General features: G+C 45.6%; 1 protein-coding gene across 1 annotated transcript in view; it reads left to right on the top strand.

Annotated features, from left to right (window-relative positions):
• The first annotated feature begins 4261 nt into the window (after positions 1-4261).
• Positions 4262-20732, top strand: part of LOC141126568 (aquaporin AQPAn.G-like) — a 61330-nt gene continuing 44859 nt past the window's right edge. The window contains exons 1-4 of the mRNA XM_073612492.1: positions 4262-4385; positions 5048-5158; positions 5425-5471; positions 5525-5602. Of these exons, the coding sequence (XP_073468593.1) occupies positions 4262-4385; positions 5048-5158; positions 5425-5471; positions 5525-5602 (360 nt within the window). The remainder of the gene's footprint in view (positions 4386-5047; positions 5159-5424; positions 5472-5524; positions 5603-20732) is intronic.

The raw sequence follows: 20732 nt of genomic DNA on the forward strand, positions 1-20732 counted from the left end.
TCTATGACCGTGTAAAGATGAGGCTCCTTCCGAGCTCTCCTCACACCCCCCCCCCCCCGGATGGGGAGAATGGGGCCCCTGCTGCTGCCTAGTGCTCCATTCTCCACGTCTCCCGGCCGACAACTCCTCCCAGTGGCCTGTTACCTCAGCTTATATGAGAGGCCTGCCCCCTGCCAATTGCAGTTGGGGATTGGTCAGGGCTCCTCACATGAGCTGCCTGCCACTCCAGTCCTAGGCCCTGCTCCCTTCCATAACATTCTCCCTGGAAGCAGGGGAGGCGCGTCAGAACCAAAGCACAGGTGGTCACACCCACTGCTGCACTAACCCCTCCCTGCCCCCCAGATCAAAACAAGCAGGCCTAGCCTGAAGCATAGGCCTGCATAAATTTACCTGAACTGACAATTTCCCTTACAAAATCCCCACTCTAGCACCTACCTATGGTAGAGGGTGCTACACCCAATAGAACCAAATGGCAAAAAAAAGTTGACGCTGGTTATAACTCTCCCTTACTATAGCCAAATGAAAACAATACCTTTAGTTCTACTTTTAAACAAAGCGGCTTTAACCACTTCAGCCCCGGAAGGATTTACCTCCTTAATGACCAGGCCATTTTTTGTGATCCAGCAATGCGTCGCTTTAACTGACAATTGTGCGGTCATGCTTTTTTCCCCACAAATAGAGCTTTCTTTTGGTGGTATTTGATCACCTCTGCGGTTTTTATTTTTATTTTTTGCGCTATAAACAAAAAAAGAGCGACAATTTTGAAAAAAAAAACAATGTTTTTTACTTTTTGCTATAATAAATATCCAAAAAAAAAGAAACAAACAAATTTCTTCATTAGTTTAGGCCGATATATATTCTTCTACATATTTTTGGTAAAAAAATCGCAATAAGCGTATATTGATTGGTTTGCGCAAAAGTTATAGCGTCTACAAAATAGGGGATACATTTTGGCATTTTTATCTTTTTTTTTTTTTTTTTTTACTAGTAATGGCGGTGATCAACAATTGTTAGCAGGACTGGGACATTGAGGTGGACAGATTGGACACTTTTTACACTTTTTTGGGACCAGTGATCTATACAGCGATCAGTACTAAAAATAGCCACTGATTACTGTATAAATGTCACTGGCAGGGAAGGGGTTAACACTAGGGGGCGATCAAGAGGTTAAGTGTTCTCTAGGGAGGTGTTTCTAACTGTGAGGGCAGTGTACTGACAGGGAGTAGAGAAAGATCGCTGTTCCTGATCACTAGGAACAGCAGATCTCTCTCTACTTCCCTGTCAGAATGGGTATTTGTTTGTTTACATTGACAGATCCCCGTTCTTGCTCTCTGAGGAGCAATTGTGGGTGGCCGCCGGCCACGAGCATCTGCTCCAGTGGTGCTCGCGTGCCTGCTAATGCTCTTAAAGCAGCCGACGTACACATACTGCAATTCACGCAGCCGTGCCAACCTGCCGTAGTATAATGGCGGCGGCTGGTTGACAATCGGTTAATCATGGCTACTTTTTCTTTATATCAATCTGAAAGGTGGTTGAAATAATTTAGTGCAATGTTAAAAAAATGTGGCAGTTATTATTATTAGTAGTATTATTATTATACAGGGTTTATATAGCACCAACAGTTTACGCAGTACTTTACAATATAAAAGGGAGACAGCACAGTTACAATACAATAAAATAGGATTAAAAGGTCCCTACTTATAGAAGCTTACAATCTAATAGGATGGGGCAAATGGTACAAAAGGATGTAACTGTGGTGGATGAGCTGATGTAAGTAATAAAACATTAGTTGGAGGCATGATAGGCTTCCCTGAAGAAATGAGTTTTCAGGGATTGCCTAAAGGCAGCCAAAGTAGGATACAGATTGAAGTAGAGATTTCCAGAGGATGGGAGAGGCTCTGGAGAAGTCCTGGTGCCGAGCATGGAAGGAGGCGACAAAGGAGCTTGAAGGCAAGAGGTCTTGAGAAGAGCGGAGAGGATGGTTTAGGTGATATTTGGAGACAAGATTGGTAATGTAGTTTGGGGCAGAGTTGTGAATGACTTTGTATGATTTTGTTAGTATTTTTAATTTAATTCGCTGAGTAAGCGGAAGCCAGTGTAGGGATTGGCAGAAAGGTGTGACAGGCACTGAGCGGTTGGTAAGGTAGAGGAGTCTGATTGCTGAATCTCTGTTATAGCACATTTCTGTATACAAACATTCGGGAGATGTTGAGATCTGTAGATATGTGTACAGTAAGGCCTCATTTACATGGGGCATACTACAGTTTACCCCCATTGAGGTCTGAGTTTACCCACACAGTGATGCATAGGTGTTCCATGCATCCCGTGCAAGCAGGGCCACAGGGTGGTACCACTGGGCTTCCTGTAGGGGGCTTGGGCACACAGGGGGGGCCCACAAAGCAGGGGGATCTCTGTCTCTCTCTCCAGCAGCTGAAAGCCAGTTTCTCCCCCACTCCCTTCCACTGGCTTTTAACTGCTGGAGGTAGAGACACATACATAGTGCATCGTTCTGTAATTGTCCTTCTCTCCCGCCGCACCGATCCCCCTCCTCCACTTGTCAGGATAGAAGAAAAATGGATGGGGCAATATACCATCAAATTCTTGAGGAAAATGTGCTGCCCTCTGCCAGAAAGCTGTCAATGGGAAGAAGGTTTACCTCCCAACATGAAAATTACCAAAATCACAGAGCAAAAATTACCACACTGGTTGAAGGAGAAAAAGGTGAATGTCCTTGCATGGCTTAGTCAGAGCCCAGACTAAAACCAATTGAAAGTCTGTGGAATGACTTGAAGACTGCAGTGCACATCGTCATATTTAACTGATCTTGAGCAGTTCTACAAAGAATAATGGGCAAATATTGCAAAGTCTAGATGTGCAAAGCTGGTAGAGACATATCCCAACTAGTGTTGGGTGATTGGTTCGAGCCGAGCATAAGTTTAGCCTTGAACCGGCAGAGCGAATTGGCAGAGCGTTAGACTGTTTGTTCGGCCCACCGAACGCCCCACAATGTACTCCGTGCCGCACAGTACATTCTAAGCCCTGATTGGCTGAAACAGTGAAGGCTTTGCCCAATCAGGACACAGAGCACTGTCACAGCCATGACTGGAAAAGGTCTTGATGACTTAGGCCAATCATGGCTCATTGCTCTTAGACCCACCCACACTATAAAAGGTTCCTTCCCAGAGGAGCCATTTGCAGTGTGATATTGGAGTGGAGATAGATCGAACAGGGCTCTGTTCATTGCTACTAGCGAGTTAGTGTGCTATAGTGTGCTATTGTGATTCTATTGTGAGTGTAGTGTCAGTGTAGTGTGAATATAGTGATAGTGCAGCGTCAGCATAGGGCGTCCGTGCAGTTTTACTGCAATGTCAGTGTAGTGTGTCAGGACAGTTTTACTGCAGTGTCAGTGTAGTGCGTCCGTGCAGTTTTACTGTAGTATATTGAACTGTGTTAGTGTAGTGTGTCAGGGCATTTTTCCTGCTTTATATTGGAATACTGTATGTCAGTGCAGTTTTACTGCAGTATATTGTAGTGTGTCAGTGCAGTTTTACTGCTGTATATTGTAGTGCGTCAGTGCATTTTTACTGCAGTTTACTGATGTGTGTCAGTGCAGTTTTACTGCAGGATATTGTAGTGTGTCAGTGCAGTTTTATTGCAGTATATTGTAATGCATCAGTACATTTTTACTGCAGTATATTTAAGTGCATCAGTGCAGTTTTACTGCAACATATTGTAGTGCATCAGTGCAGTTTTAATTCAGTATATCGTAGTGCGTCAGTGCAGTTTTACTGCAGTATATCGTAGTGCATCAGTGCAGTTTTACTGCAGTATATTTTAGTGTGTCAGTGGATTTTGTCTGTGTAGTGCAGTGTTTTATACCGCATTACATAACATTTAGTGTACCCCTCTTTTTTTTTTTTGGTCGTTATGTGTTTTTTTTAATTTTTTGTCCTGTGCCTGCCCCTTTTTTTGAAATTGCGAGTCGCAATTTTTCTGACTGTGGCGCTGTTGTTCCCCCTTTTTATTGTTTTTATAGCTTTGACATTTCTTTTAGCGGCAGTCCTCAAGTTAAAGTGCACCAAACACCACTTTCCATTGATTAAAGTGCATCCCCGGGTGCGTGGCTTGGAGTCCATTAACGTGGCTGCTTAGATCCGTAGCTCCGGCTCTACAAAGACATCCTGCAGGCATCCTGTGTCCAATTCTTTCCCAAAAGGCACTGAATCCTTCCTAAAGACGGTGGGATCCTGAGGCAGGCATGATGGTGAATAAATACGGGCCACCCGTGCCCCAGTCAGCGGTGGAACAACTGGCTAGATATCGCAGTCAAGATGGTGCCGATCCCGTAGCCCTCTCCTATCTCAGCACAGCTCTCCACATCAAGGGTGAGTGACTCTATGCCTGCTGTGTTCCACACTCAGGCTAACCTCCTAACTCCATTAGACTCCCCTACATGCTCAGGAGACTGTAATTCTTCGGGCCCTTCCTCAGAGGAGCCTACTCTGGCTGAAATCATGCTAGCTATAAAAGACTGCAAGGCCTACCTTACAGTTCAGATGGAAAGCATTCATATTGATTTCTCCCTATTGAAGCAAGATGTGCAAACCTTGAGGGAGCAGATGGGGGGGGGGCAGAAGAACGTATCAGCTCCCTGGAGGACACAGTACACCCCTTAGCTGCAACTGTGCATAGGGCTACTGATGAGCTGGTGTCCCTGAGAGCCAAAATGGATGACTTGGAGAACTGTTCTCGCAGGAATAATCTCCGTTTTGTGGGGTTCCCTGAACGTTCAGAGGGGGCCTGTCCTGAAAGGTTCCTTCGCTCCTGATTGCGAGATGTTTTTAGGATGGAGGTGTTGTCCCATGCATTTGTGGTTGAACGTGCACATCGCACCCCCCACATACTCCCCCCTCTGGGGGCCCCCCAAGATCACTGATTGCAAAAATCCTCAATTTTCAAGACAAAGTCGCCATCCTGCGCCTTGCTAGAGAAAAAGGCCCACTCAAGTTTAATGGCAACAATATCTCCATATATCCGGATTTCTCAGCTGAAGTACAACGCCAATGCATATCCTTTGCTGAGGTCAAAGACCACCTCCGTACTGAGGGCCTGCCATATGCAATGCTCTTCCCTGCTAAGCTGCGGATCATCCATGAGGGTAAAGCACACTTCTGCACTTGTCCAAAAAATGCTATGGCCTGGATAGATGCTGGTTTTGGGAAACAACCTAGACAACTCCAATACTGATCTCTGTAGTCTTTCTTCCTCCCTGCCTCACTACTCATCTCTCCTGAAGCAAGCTTGAGCACCTGTGGGTCACCCTCTCCTTCTTTCTGTCTCCTACACTCTATTGCTACGGATGACTTAAGGTCTGCATCTACCCTTTCCTTCCTTCCTTGTTTCTTTATACCACCCGTGTGACAGAACTGTCAGATGTCATAGCTGGATATAACACCTGTCCTCATCAGCGGGTAACTCCTGCCTTGCCTTATATGACTCCCACTGTTTGTGCCTTCTTTTACAGGTTACTGTTATATCCTTCTGGATGGAAACTTTTGCCTTTACAGAGATCCTTTCTGGACCCACTACCACCTCCGCACAAGTAGGTGGGGAGGCCACAGGGTTTTCTTTTTCTTTTTTTTGGTTTGGGAACCAAAGCTCACTATGTTTGGGATGGTTGAGTATGGTAGAGGGGGAAGGGGCTTTGGTTTTTTCTTCTCTTTTGGCATCTCTCACATTTTAGTTGTTGGGACTGGCTGGACTTTTAAGTTTTTTTCTGCTGCTGTTTTTTATGCTCCTATTGCAGATCCATTTCTGTTGCTACTGTGCATTTATTCTCGTGCAATGTTTTATATATCGTACTGCATCTCCCCATGATCCTGCCTATGTTGTTATGCTGTATATGACTGAATATGGCTACTGCGCTAAAACAGATCTCTTGGAATTTCAGGGGTTTGAACTCACCTCTTAAGCGGTCCTTGGTTTTCTCCTTCCTTAAAAAATATAAGTCACGTATTGTCTGCCTTCAAGAGACTCACCTCACCAATGCTAAACTGCAGTCCCTTAGTTGGCTACTCAGTACCACGCTACGCATACCAACTATTCTAGAGAGACCTCTATCCTGCTAGCAAAATCCCTCCCGGCTGAAATCTTGTGAATTAAGACGGATCTGGAAGAAAGATTCATTATACTTACTATCCAAATTATTTCCATAGTCTTTACACTAGTGAACATATATGTTCCTCCCCCATTTTCCTCAGACCTACTTTCTAATTTATCCCTGATGCTGCTGTCTAGAGCCCCTGGTCCCCTGTTTTATGTTGGGGACTTTAATGCTGTTCTTGATCCTGCTATGGACCACTTGGGAGGTGGGGGTAGACCCTACCCCTCATTTATTGACTGGACTCAGGTGTATGGTCTTACTGAGCTGTGGCGATGGAAGCACCCAGAGGGGGGACATTTTTCTTGCCACTCTGACTCCTTCCACACTATGTCACGTATATATATGGCATTCTCTACTGTTGAAGTGCTTCCTATTGTACAGGCAGCTTCCTACCTTCCCCGAGGGGTGTCTGATCCTGCCCCCTTTCTATGGATCTCCTCCTCCTGCCAAACTCAAGCACTTTGGTCTGGCGGTTGAACTCCCATTGGTTGGAGGATGAGATAGTACAGTTTGACTGCAGGAAGAACATTGCGGATTATTGGCGTACGAATCAGGGCACTGTTGGGTCCTTAACTGCCTAGGAGGCTTCTAAGGCCGCGCTACGAGGCACCTTTATGTCCATTACTGGAATTTTCCGCAAGAACACCCAGCAGTGCACTGAAGATCTAGAAACCAAGATGGTAGCTGCAGGGGCAGCATATGATGTTACTCCTGATCCGACTACCCGCCTATTGAACCTCACTAAAAAACCGTATGCTCTATGTCAATCAGAAGACGTTCGAACACGACAATAAACCATACTCCCATCTCTATCCCTAGGATTCTAACTCCTCAGGATAGGGTTAGCGATGTCCCTCAGGAGATAACAGAAGCCTTCCTCACCGTCTATTGTGATTTATACACTACTGGGGCCCACTACTCCGGTGCCCAACTGAATGACTACTTGACTCAGACGGTGCTTCCCCAACTATCTGACCAAGACCGGACTGAACTGGATGAACCTTTCTCTGTTGAGGAGCTCTCCATAGCAATTTTGCAACTCCTGACTCATAAGACGCCGGGCTTAGATGGCTTTCCAGCTGAATGCCGGTATACACAATTTCTTCACCTCTTGAGTCCCATCTTACTCAATACCTATAATGAGGCTCTGAAAGATGGGGTGCTCCCTCGTTCTATAAAAGAGGCTTTAATTATTTTAATACTCAAACTATGGAAAGATCTGCTTAAATGTGACTCTTATAGACCTATATCTTGGCCAAGATCCTGGCCAATCGTCTGAATAAGGTTGTTGCAAAATTGATTAGGAGTGATCAAGGGGGATTTATTCCAGGCCGTTCAACCAGAATGAATATTCGTAGATTGTTCCACATCTGACCTATCCCCATGACTATACATCTCCCCATGTGATTGTGTCACTAGACACTTGTAAAGCCTTTTGATAGTGTAGAGTGGCCCTATCTATTTTGAGTATTGCAACTGTAAGGGTTTGGCCCTTGACTCATAGCATGGATACGGCTACTATATACTTCACCGCTTGCCCAACTAAGAATTAATTAGAATTCATCCATACCGCCCTCTCCCTATTTGAAATGGTATTTGCAAACACTTCCACTGATTCTTGGGAGACCTCCCCCACCAGTCCCTTAAAGAGTTATAGTCTATGCCTGACCCCATCAGATGGTAATCAAAGGGAGTGAAATACCTATGTCATCTATATACTCCTCAGGGCTTTAAATACTTTTCTCAACTACAGACAGACTTTGACATCCCATCTACTTACCTGTTTTACTATTACCAACTCAGACATGCTGTACGTACTCAGTTTGGTTCTCTGCTCAGTCCTATTAAGACACCTGACCTGGAAAAACTTCTGAGAGACCCAGACCAGACGAAACTTATCTCCATGTATTACTCCACTCTTATGACAGGCACTAACCCTAGGTTTTGGAGTGCTCAAGAGAGGTGGGCCTCCTTTGATATCCCTATCACAGAAGAGGATTGGTCTGAGTTCTGCGATACGTTCAAAATCTCCATTATCTCTCCGAGGGACAGGGTGATTCAACTCAAAATTTTCCATCATTCACACCTTACCCCTGCTAGACTGTATAAAATGGGACTATCCCTCTCTGCTGACTGCTTCCGTGGTTGCAGCAACACTGCTGATTTTCTCCACTGCTTCTGGACTGCTTCGCGCACTGCGGGCAGTTTTAACCCTTTGTCGGCCGCTAGCAGGGGTTAGAAGCACCCCGCTAGTGGCCAAAATGCACTAAAAATATCGGCGTTTTACTGCCGACGCTATGGGCGGCTCGGTGTGAAAGGGGTTTAAACCATCCTCATCCTTCTCATCCTCTATCACCCAAGCAGAGACTAGTGTGCAGTCCACCGAAGCTGCCAGAGCAGCTTATTCTGCCTCCTTGTCCATAGCTACTCCTGCCATAGCCCCAGCATCATGCATGGAGGAGTCAGCTGAGTTAATTGAACACAGCGTCAGCCACTTGCTTCTTGACGATACACAGGCATTACTTGATTCTGATGTTGGTTCTGACTCTGAGGTTGAGCAAGGTAGGAACATGAGCCTACAGAGAGGGGAGAACACTGATAAACAACAAATTGGCAGTCATGTTTCCCCAGCAGCAGCATATTCCCAAGTTGGCTCCAGTGATGATGAGGATTGAGGGGATGAGGATGGAGGGGATGATGATGATGAGGTCAGTGATGTGACTTGGGTGCCGGATAGAGCGGAGGAGGAAAGAGAGGGTGAGGCACAATCTCAGTGAGGCAGGATGTCCTCCATAGGCAGCCATCATGGAAGAGTAGAGAGCAGCCACCCTATTCCATCAGATTGTGGAGCTGTTATCTCCTGACCCACTTCCCACAGCTCAGCTGTCTGGACCTTTTTTAGCATATGTGCAGCAATTGCACTGTTGCAATTTGCAAACTTTGGCTCAAGCAGATCAAGCGTGGCAAAAACACCAGCCATTTGGGTACCACATGCTTGACAAGGCATGTACTCTGCCACCACTCAGCCTGTTGGCAAAAGCATCTGAAAGCCACAGAAAAGGGACACAATTCTTCTTCTCCTCACTCTTCACCTTTCAGGTCTATTCCCACTATATCTCATGACCTCTCAGCAGCCTCCACTGACAGGGATGATGGTATAGCGAAGGGTGTCACAGGTCCTGGCAGCATGTCTGCCAGTAGCACACCACCAGCAGTAGAGTATAGCAGGCAAATTTCTCTGCCCCAGCTGCTGCAGAGAAAAAAAAATACTGCCACATGTCCAGTGTCTAAACTCCAACTTGTCCAAGCTGCTGACTTTAAAACTCCTGCTTTTCTATCTGGTGGATTTTGCACCCTTCTGTGAATTTGCAGAATGTGCTGTACCACAATCACAGGTTCCCAGTTGTTATTTCTTTGTACTTAAGGCCATTCCAGCTCTGTACCATCACGTGGAATGCAATGTTGTGGCATCGTTGGGCTAGATAGTCAGCAGCAAGGTCCATGTTACTGCTGATGCATGGTCCAGCAAGCGTGGTCAGGGACGCTATATTTCATTCACAGCACACTGAGTAGCTCTGTTTGCAACTAGGAAGAATGCAGGAGCTGTATTTTTCCACCACCTTTCCATACAGCTGGTGGTGATGCTTCCAGATTTGTCAGCTCCACCCCCTCCCCCTCCTTCTCTTCCTCCATGCCCTCCTCTTCTGAACTGTTCTATGAACCACCAGTACCCCCTAAGCATTCCAGGGGCTATTCAAGGAGTCAGGCTAAAAGATGCTATGCAGTGCTTCAGCTGGTCTGTCTAGGGGACAGGAGCCACACCAGAGCAGATTTTCTTTTAGTTCTGCAAGGGCAGGTCCAGAGGTGGTTCACACTACTCCAGCTTGAGCCAGGAATGGTGGTGTTCGATAATGGCACTAAACCCCTGTCCACCATTTGACAGGGAAAGTTGACACATGTGCCATGCCTGGCACATGTCCTCAATTTGGTGGTGCAGCGTTTCTTAAACAGGTACCCAGGGTTGGAAGATCATCTGAAGCATGCCAGAAGAGTCTATAGGCATTTCAGGCGGTCATACACAGCCACCTTTCCATACAGCTAGTGGTGATGCTTCCAGATTTGTCAGCTCCACCCCCTTCCCCTCCTTCTCTTCCTCCATGCCCTCCTCTTCTGAACTGTTCTATGAACCACCAGTACCCCCTAAGCATTCCAGGGGCTATTCAAGGAGTCAGGCTAAAAGATGCTATGCAGTGCTTCAGCTGGTCTGTCTAGGGGACAGGAGCCACACCAGAGCAGATTTTCTTTTAGTTCTGCAAGGGCAGGTCCCGAGGTGGTTCACGCTACTCCAGCTTGAGCCAGGAATGGTGGTGTTCGATAATGGCACTAAACCCCTGTCCACCATTTGACAGGAAAAGTTGACACATGTGCCATGCCTGGCACATGTCCTCAATTTGGTGGTGCAGCGTTTCTTAAATAGGTACCCAGGGTTGGAAGATCATCTGAAGCATGCCAGAAGAGTCTATAGGCATTTCAGGCGGTCATACACAGCCAGTGTTCAGTTGGCTAAAATTCAGCAGGAGTTCTACCAGCCCATAAACCTTCTGATTTGTGACATGCCCACCAGGTGGAACACAACTTGGCTAATGTTGCAGCAGCTGCACATGCAGCAGAGGGCTGTCAGAGAATACCTGTGTGAGTATGGCACAACAACAGACTCAGGGCGGGTCAACTTTTTTTCTGCTGCTGATAAAGGATGCATGCACTGTACTGTCACCATTTGAGCAGGCGACAAGGATGGTAAAACCGTGACAATGCGTGCATCAGTGACACAATCTTGTGTAACTGCTGAAGCAGACTCTGCGTGGCATTATGGACAGGGCACTCGAGGCAGACCAGCGGGAGGAAAAGGAGGACTTCCTTTCCTCTCAAGGCCCACTTTATACAGACACCATTCTTGCGAATCCACAGAACACACAAGAGGAGAGGGAGATTCTGGCAGTTTTTCGAGGCATTTAAGCAGAGGAACCTTTGAGAGTAGTACGGCTGGGAGGAGGCAGTTCCAGAAACTGTAATCCTCAGTGACCACGAGGACTTTGCTTTTCATGCCTCCATAAACTTGCGATGCATGGGCTCCCTTATTCTTTAAAGCCTGCGAAAGGACCCAAGAAATTGTGGCATCAAGGAGAAGGATCATTATTGGTTGGCAACCCTCCTTGACCACCATTATAGGGAAAGTATCAGGACTCATCCTGTCCCCACAGAGGGAGCAAAGTATGAAATATCTTGGGGACACCTTAAAGAGGAGTTTATGTAACGCCCTTCCAGACTCTGGTAGGTTACAGTATCATGGAAAAGCTAGATTTGTTGCTGGGGTGATGTCTATTGTTGTGTGGGGGAACCTATTGTTGTGTGGGGGATCTATTGTTGCTGGAGAGTCTCTTGTTGCTGGCTGCAGGGGATCTATTTTACTGCTTTTTTGTTATCATTAATAAATTCCATACAAATTATTAAGCACAACAAAATGATACTTGGTTCTGTATTCTCTAAAACAGTGGTACTGGGAGGTGGGCAGGGGGTGGAACAAAGGGACGGTGCTCAGAGGTGAAGAGGGGCAGAGACAAGGGGTGACTCAGAAGGGGTGGGGGGGGAGTTACTGCACCTATTCTCTGAGAAAAAAAGCCCTGGTCTCAACACATCTGGCAAAAATGTACCCCTATACTTCTCTGCTCTGTTTTCAAGATTGTAATCTGCTAAGGTCTATGTACAATATTTAAAAATATAAAAAAGCAGCGCTGTGACAAAATTTGGTTATATATGATATAACAAACAAACAAGTGGGATATTAGGCCCAAATTAGGGGTAGACTCCAAGTTCATAAATTGGCATAAATATATGGGATGAACAATCCTATTCAGTATCGATCATAGATGGTGAATAAAAAAGATGAGGTAGGTGGAAATATTGAGTCCTTCACCGCACCACTGTGGTATAGTAAAATTATGCGCTTACCAAACGGCAAGCTTGGAAGAGCTTGCGACCTTAACCCGGTCGGGGCCTTTCAAGATGGACCATCAGAGAGGACCACACCACCTTAGCTTGGATTAAGCCCGCTGTTCCTCCAGTTACCACTCTAGGTGGAGATGTACCACTGGCTAGGGATAAACCTCAAGGGAGGTGTACCAAGAAAGAAGGAAAGGCAACATAGCGTAATCCTGCTTTACTTTTATTAAAAACAAAAGAGTTGCACTTACATTCGGAAAAGTATCAACAAACATATAAGCCGGCCGGCTAGAGAGCGATCGCCCGTCCTGTAGACTGTAAACAGTGGATGCAGCACGTCAGCACGTCAGCACGCCCGACGTACGTTTCGTCACACTCTGACGTCGTCTGGGGCACGGGCGACGCACTGACGTGTCGCATTAATGTAGTAAAATAACATAACCAGACCTCGTTCTGAGGACGGGACCGGAAATCACCTTGCGTTCCACCAATCAAAGGCGGATGACACAAGATCGCCATCTTGGATCTGGGAATGTACATAGCAACCTGTGCCAGTTTGAGATATACATAAACAGACCAATTAACATTCATAGGGGTAAGTTAACATCGCACGTAGGTTAATCCCCAACAAACGGAAAACGCAAAAAGGTGATTCTTAATAAATTAAATTAAATTAAATTAAATTAAAACTATTAGTTAAATAGCGTCCTTCGGAGGTGTGGCCATACGTAAAAAAGGGGATAAAGGTATTAAAGTAAATTAAATTAACCCCTTCAAATCGTTTACCACGTGAAATGGCTCGCTAAATCAGGAAGTCATTCCCTAGATATACAGGGGCGTCCCAGAGCCATTCTAACATTTATGGTGGTTAAACCTGGGGGAAAGGAAGGTGATTTCCTCACACATATGAAAAGCATAAATACATCATGACAAAAGTTGTAAGTGGAATACAAGCAAAAACAAATTAAAATAAATTAAAATAAATTAAAATACAATGGACATTTAATTTTAGTCCCGACCTTAAAAGTACCAAATCCCCATACAAATATTGGGGCACATCCCAGATAAGGCAGGTCTAAGTTGCCCTATGGGGCATCTGCCCACCCAGAAATATCATGTCTCTGGCATTAGCCATTCTAAGGGTGAGGAATATTGATCTAAATATTATACTCTAAAGATGGAGAATATGTACGAACCGAAAATTCCGAGAGCTATTATTACTCATGAATTATCGATAAAGGCATTGGTATCAGTGTCAATATTAAGCCCATGGGGGGCATAGCACTTGATTTTATATATCCAGAGCATCTCAAGTTTTGAGATGCTCCTAACTAGGGAGCTACCCCTCCAATGAGGCCGATATCTATCGATTCCTAAGAAAAGTGTTTTAGAGGGGTCTTTATTATGTGTGGTCAGGTAGTGCTTAGAAACAGAATGTTTCGGAAAGCCATTCAAGATATTAGTGATGTGTTCATTTAGACGAACGGAGAGTGGTCGCCTAGTCCTACCCACATATTGTAGGCCACAAGGGCACTGCAGAAGGTAGACGACCCCCTCCGTTGTACAGGTGATAAAGGGCCTAATTTCATGTTCCTCGTGGGTACTATTAGAGATGAATTTCTGAGTTCGCCTAGATGTCGCAGAGTTAAGCCTACAAACACGACATCTGCCACATTTATAGTACCCCTTCAAATTGTCAAAAAGGCCTTGAATGCCTCTAATAGGTGGATCAAGAACATTAGGGGCCAATCTGTTCCTAAGTGACGATGTCCCTTTAAAAATTACTTGGGGTTTGTCTGGAATGACAGTTCTCAGGATCGAATCATTAGCCAATAAGTGCCAATGTTTATTAAGAAGGTTTTTTATACTACTATGCTGTATTGAGTAAGTGGTGACAAAGGGGAGAGTAACGGGATTCTTTCTAGGGGGTGCTTTTTGAATGAGTAGCTGTTCCCTGTCTATACCCTTAACAACATCCAAGGTTTGGGTCAGAAATTCCCTGTTATACCCTTTTTCTACAAACCGGTTCATCAGGACTTCGGTCTGTTGCAAGAACTGTGAATTGTCAGTACAATTCCGTTTAAGACGTAGAAATTGACTCTTGGGAACAGACCGGAGCCAAGAGCTATGGTGGCAGCTATTCAAAGGAATATACGAATTCCGGTCTGTTTTCTTAAAATAGGTAGAGGTTACAAACCGGTCCCCTTGTATATCAATGTTAAGGTCCAAAAAATGGATATTGGACTGGCTGGCTTCAAAATTAAGTACAATGCCCCTATTGTTGGAGTTGAGTTCCTCCATAAAGAGGTCAAGGTCACTGCGGTCGCCATCCCACAGGAGGAGGATGTCGTCAATGTACCTGGCCCACAGTTTTAACTGACCGTGGAGTTGCGATGGGGGCTAAGTATGCCCCCAGTCTTGCAAACCTGTTTATGGCCCTGTGGGAGGAGGATGTCGTCCATGTTTGCCAGAGGCCCCAGTTAAAACTGTGGGCCAGGTACATTGACGACATCCTCCTCCTGTGGGATGGCGACCGCAGTGACCTTGACCTCTTTATGGAGGAACTCAACTCCAACAATAGGGGCATTGTACTTAATTTTGAAGCCAGCCAGTCCAATATCCATTTTTTGGACCTTAACATTGATATACAAGGGGACCGGTTTGTAACCTCTACCTATTTTAAGAAAACAGACCGGAATTCGTATATTCCTTTGAATAGCTGCCACCATAGCTCTTGGCTCCGGTCTGTTCCCAAGAGTCAATTTCTACGTCTTAAACGGAATTGTACTGACAATTCACAGTTCTTGCAACAGACCGAAGTCCTGATGAACCGGTTTGTAGAAAAAGGGTATAACAGGGAATTTCTGACCCAAACCTTGGATGTTGTTAAGGGTATAGACAGGGAACAGCTACTCATTCAAAAAGCACCCCCTAGAAAGAATCCCGTTACTCTCCCCTTTGTCACCACTTACTCAATACAGCATAGTAGTATAAAAAACCTTCTTAATAAACATTGGCACTTATTGGCTAATGATTCGATCCTGAGAACTGTCATTCCAGACAAACCCCAAGTAATTTTTAAAGGGACATCGTCACTTAGGAACAGATTGGCCCCTAATGTTCTTGATCCACCTATTAGAGGCATTCAAGGCCTTTTTGACAATTTGAAGGGGTACTATAAATGTGGCAGATGTCGTGTTTGTAGGCTTAACTCTGCGACATCTAGGCGAACTCAGAAATTCATCTCTAATAGTACCCACGAGGAACATGAAATTAGGCCCTTTATCACCTGTACAACGGAGGGGGTCGTCTACCTTCTGCAGTGCCCTTGTGGCCTACAATATGTGGGTAGGACTAGGCGACCACTCTCCGTTCGTCTAAATGAACACATCACTAATATCTTGAATGGCTTTCCGAAACATTCTGTTTCTAAGCACTACCTGACCACACATAATAAAGACCCCTCTAAAACACTTTTCTTAGGAATCGATAGATATCGGCCTCATTGGAGGGGTAGCTCCCTAGTTAGGAGCATCTCAAAACTTGAGATGCTCTGGATATATAAAATCAAGTGCTATGCCCCCCATGGGCTTAATATTGACACTGATACCAATGCCTTTATCGATAATTCATGAGTAATAATAGCTCTCGGAATTTTCGGTTCGTACATATTCTCCATCTTTAGAGTATAATATTTTGATCAATATTCCTCACCCTTAGAATGGCTAATGCCAGAGACATGATATTTCTGGGTGGGCAGATGCCCCATAGGGCAACTTAGACCTGCCTTATCTGGGATGTGCCCCAATATTTGTATGGGGATTTGGTACTTTTAAGGTCGGGACTAAAATTAAATGTCCATTGTATTTTAATTTATTTTAATTTATTTTAATTTGTTTTTGCTTGTATTCCACTTACAACTTTTGTCATGATGTATTTATGCTTTTCATATGTGTGAGGAAATCACCTTCCTTTCCCCCAGGTTTAACCACCATAAATGTTAGAATGGCTCTGGGACGCCCCTGTATATCTAGGGAATGACTTCCTGATTTAGCGAGCCATTTCACGTGGTAAACGATTTGAAGGGGTTAATTTAATTTACTTTAATACCTTTATCCCCTTTTTTACGTATGGCCACACCTCCGAAGGACGCTATTTAACTAATAGTTTTAATTTAATTTAATTTAATTTAATTTATTAAGAATCACCTTTTTGCGTTTTCCGTTTGTTGGGGATTAACCTACGTGCGATGTTAACTTACCCCTATGAATGTTAATTGGTCTGTTTATGTATATCTCAAACTGGCACAGGTTGCTATGTACATTCCCAGATCCAAGATGGCGATCTTGTGTCATCCGCCTTTGATTGGTGGAACGCAAGGTGATTTCCGGTCCCGTCCTCAGAACGAGGTCTGGTTATGTTATTTTACTACATTAATGCGACACGTCAGTGCGTCGCCCGTGCCCCAGACGACGTCAGAGTGTGACGAAACGTACGTCGGGCGTGCTGACGTGCTGACGTGCTGCATCCACTGTTTACAGTCTACAGGACGGGCGATCGCTCTCTAGCCGGCCGGCTTATATGTTTGTTGATACTTTTCCGAATGTAAGTGCAACTCTTTTGTTTTTAATAAAAGTAAAGCAGGATTACGCTATGTTGCCTTTCCTTCTTTCTTGGTACACCTCCCTTGAGGTTTATCCCTAGCCAGTGGTACATCTCCACCTAGAGTGGTAACTGGAGGAACAGCGGGCTTAATCCAAGCTAAGGTGGTGTGGTCCTCTCTGATGGTCCATCTTGAAAGGCCCCGACCGGGTTAAGGTCGCAAGCTCTTCCAAGCTTGCCGTTTGGTAAGCGCATAATTTTACTATACCACAGTGGTGCGGTGAAGGACTCAATATTTCCACCTACCTCATCTTTTTTATTCACCATCTATGATCGATACTGAATAGGATTGTTCATCCCATATATTTATGCCAATTTATGAACTTGGAGTCTACCCCTAATTTGGGCCTAATATCCCACTTGTTTGTTTGTTATATCATATATAACCAAATTTTGTCACAGCGCTGCTTTTTTATATTTTTATTTACTGTGTATGTGCGTATCACACTTTGTAGCGGCTGCTTTTATGTTGTTTTTTGAACAATTTGTCACTTTTTGATTGCTTTTTTCAGTACACCTTATGTATTAATTTTTATGGTATAGCGCGGTGTTTTGCCTTTTCTTCTATGTACAATATTGGTGGGAGTGTCCCAGGATTCGTAGCTTCCAGAATGGTATCTTTCCATTATTATGCAGAGTCACCAGAGTATCAGTTCCACAAACTCCCCACATCACTCTTCTTAACCACTTCAGCCCCAGAAGGATTTACCCCCTTCCTGACCAAGCCCTTTTTTGCGATACAGCACTGCATCGCTTTAACTGACAATTACGCGGTCGTGTGACCTTGTACCCAAACAAAATTGACACCCTTTTTTTTCCACAAATAGAGATTTCTTTTGGTGGTATTTGATCACCTCTGCAGTTTTTATTTTTTGCGCTATAAACAAAAAAAGAGCGTCAATTTTGGAAAAAAAGCAATATTTTTTACTTTTTGCTATTATAAATATCCCCAAAAAAATATAAAAAAACAAATTTCTTCCTCAGTTTAGGCCAATATGTATTCTTCTACATATTTTTGGTAAAAAAAAATCGCAATAAGCGTATATTGATTGGTTTGTGCAAAAGTTATCGCGTTGGCAAAATAGGGGATAGATTTATGGCATTTTTATTATAATTTTTTTTTATTAGTAATGGCGGGGATCTGTGATTTTTATCATGGCATTGTGGCGGACAGATCGGACACTTTTGACACTATTTTGGGACCATTGGCATTTATACAGCAATCAGTGTTATAAAAATGCACTGATTACTGTGTAAATGTCACTGGCAGGGAAGGGGTTAAACACTAGGGGGCAATCAAGGGGTTAAGTGTGTTCCCTGGATTTGTTCTAACTGTAGGGGGATCGGCTCACTAGAGCATGACAGAGATCACTGCTCCCGATCACTCCGCGGGACCCGCGGGCATCCTCCCACATCGTGCGGCGGGAGCACGCGCCCACTAGCTACTGATGACGCAGTGACGTGCGGGTATGTCGTTTTGCGCACCCATGCCACTCTGCCTACCTATATTGGCGTGAGCCGGTCGGCAAGTAGTTAATGTAACGGTGGATGACATTTCCAATACTCTCTGATCTTTTTTTATCCAACTGGGGGTAAACGGACTATTGGCAAGTCCTGGAAGCAACCTTCCATGTCTATTGCGCAAGCAAACAAAAAAATCAAGAAAAAATTGTTGTATTTGCAGGATATGGTAAAAAGATTAAAAAGGCCTGGGAACTGTGGGCTAGATATATGCTCATCTCGTTTGAAACTTAAAGTGGAGTTCCACCCACTTTTACAACTCTTCAGCATCCCTCACTAAACTGTGCACTGTAAACGAACTGGATATATATATTTTTTTCTCAGCACCTACTGTATATCTGCTGTATTCATTTTTCACTTCCTCCTCCATGGCCGTGGCCCATCGCATCATTTCCTGTTTGCAATGCCTTCTGGAAGGGCTGGCAACTTCCTCTGACACTGCTGTTGCTATGGAAACCTGACCTGAAACCTATTACACTGCTTGTGCTGCTACTACTACTGCTATAACAAAACAGACCTTAATTTACAGACTAACTTTACTAGAATACATTAAGCTTGTGTATTATAGGGGTATTTTTATTTAAAAAGTATAATTTCGGCTGGAACACCACTTTAAGGCATCTTTTTGGGTGTGGGAGCGGACGAGTGTCTCTGCTGTGCATAGTCTGGTATTTACTTATCTCTTCTCTGTTTTCCTTCTCTTGTCTTCTTTTTCTTTCTTTTGTTAGTTCTCCCTGGCTCTCATGGCCGTTGTTAACACGTTAGAGTACTTTTTGCCACAGGCATTGTATTGGCCGAATATGGTTTTGATTACTTTGTGTCTAAAGAGACAGGTTAACTGAAAGTTATGCAGCTGACAAGGTTCATACTTCCGGGATAGTTTTATTTTTCTACACCCTGCATAGTTGCCAACATTGTAAAAAAAAAATGTGGGACACTTTTGTGGCTGTAGGCAGAGCCGTACAATAATTAGGGTGCGGGGCATTCGTTTGTAGGCGTGGTTTAGGAAAATATACAAGTGCGGTGCGCGAAGCGTGGCGAAAAGTGGGCGTGGTTTATGCGACATAGTGGGCGTGGTTTAAATGGGCGTGGCTCAAGAGGGTGTGGTTAGCGTCTGAGATGAATGAGGGATGGAGAGGGAAAGGGGGAGAGGGGGGGAGAGGCGGAGAGGGGGAAAGGGGGAGAGGCGGAGAGGGGGAAAGGGGGAGAGGGGGAGAGGGAAATGACGGGACAGCAGCCCCAGATCCTACACAATAAAAATATGTGTATTCTAGAAAGTTTAACAATCAGCAGATAAAGATACTCCAAGCACCTGGTGTTAGCACTTCAATCATCCCGGCACCATGGTTGTTATGGTGTCAGGATGATTGAAGTGCATTATTTCTATTATTACATTGTAATATTAAATGAAATCATTCAACTCACCATAATGCAGAATCAGTGGGATCCCTGATCGTGTCACTAGCCATGTCGCCTGCCACCATCCGTCCGTCCTTGCGTCAGATGTCCCAGCAGAGTCCGTCCTTGCATCGGGTGTCCCAGCAGAGTCCGTCCTTGCATCAGGTGTCCCAGCAGAGTCCGTCCTTGCATCAGGTGCCCCCAGCGGAGCCCCCCTTACATCAGATGTCCCCAGCGGAGCCCCCCTCACACCAGGAGTCCCCAGCGGAGCCCCCCCTCACACCTGGAGTCCCCAGCGGAGCCCCCCTCACACCTGGAGTCCCCGGCGGAGCCCCCCCTCACATCAGGTGTCCCCGGCGGAGCTCCCCCTCACATCAGGAGTCCCCGGCGGAGCCCCCCCTCACATCAGGTGTCCCCGGCGGAGCTCCCCCTCACATCAGGTGTCCCCGGCAGAGCCCCCCTCACATCAGGTGTCCCCGGCAGAGCCCCCCTCACATCAGGTGTCCCCAGCAAAGCCCCCTCACATCAGGAGTCCCCGGCAGAGCCCCCCCTCACATCAGGTGTCCCCGGCAGAGCCCCCCCTCACATCAGGTGTCCCCAGCAGAGCCCCCCCTCACATCAGGTGTCCCCGGCAGAGCCCCCCTCACATCAGGAGTCCCCAGTGGAGCCCCCCCTCACATCAGGAGTCCCCAGTGGAGCCCCCTCTAACATCAGGAGTCCCCAGCGGAGCTCCCCCTCACATCAGGTGTCCGCGGCAGAGCCCCCCTCACATCAGGAGTCCCCAGCGGAGCCCCCCCTCACATCAGGTGTCCCCGGCAGAGCCCCCCTCACATCAGGTGTCCCTGGCAGAGCCCTCCCCACATCAGGTGTCCCCAGTGGAGCCCTCCTTACATTAGGTGTCTCCAGTGGAGCCCCCCTCACATAAGGTGTCCCCAGTGGAGCCCCCCTTACATCAGATTCCCACAGCGGTGCACCCCCCCACCTCAGA

This window comes from Aquarana catesbeiana, linkage group LG02 (assembly GCF_042186555.1).
Source record: "Aquarana catesbeiana isolate 2022-GZ linkage group LG02, ASM4218655v1, whole genome shotgun sequence".
NCBI lineage: Eukaryota > Metazoa > Chordata > Amphibia > Anura > Ranidae > Aquarana > Aquarana catesbeiana.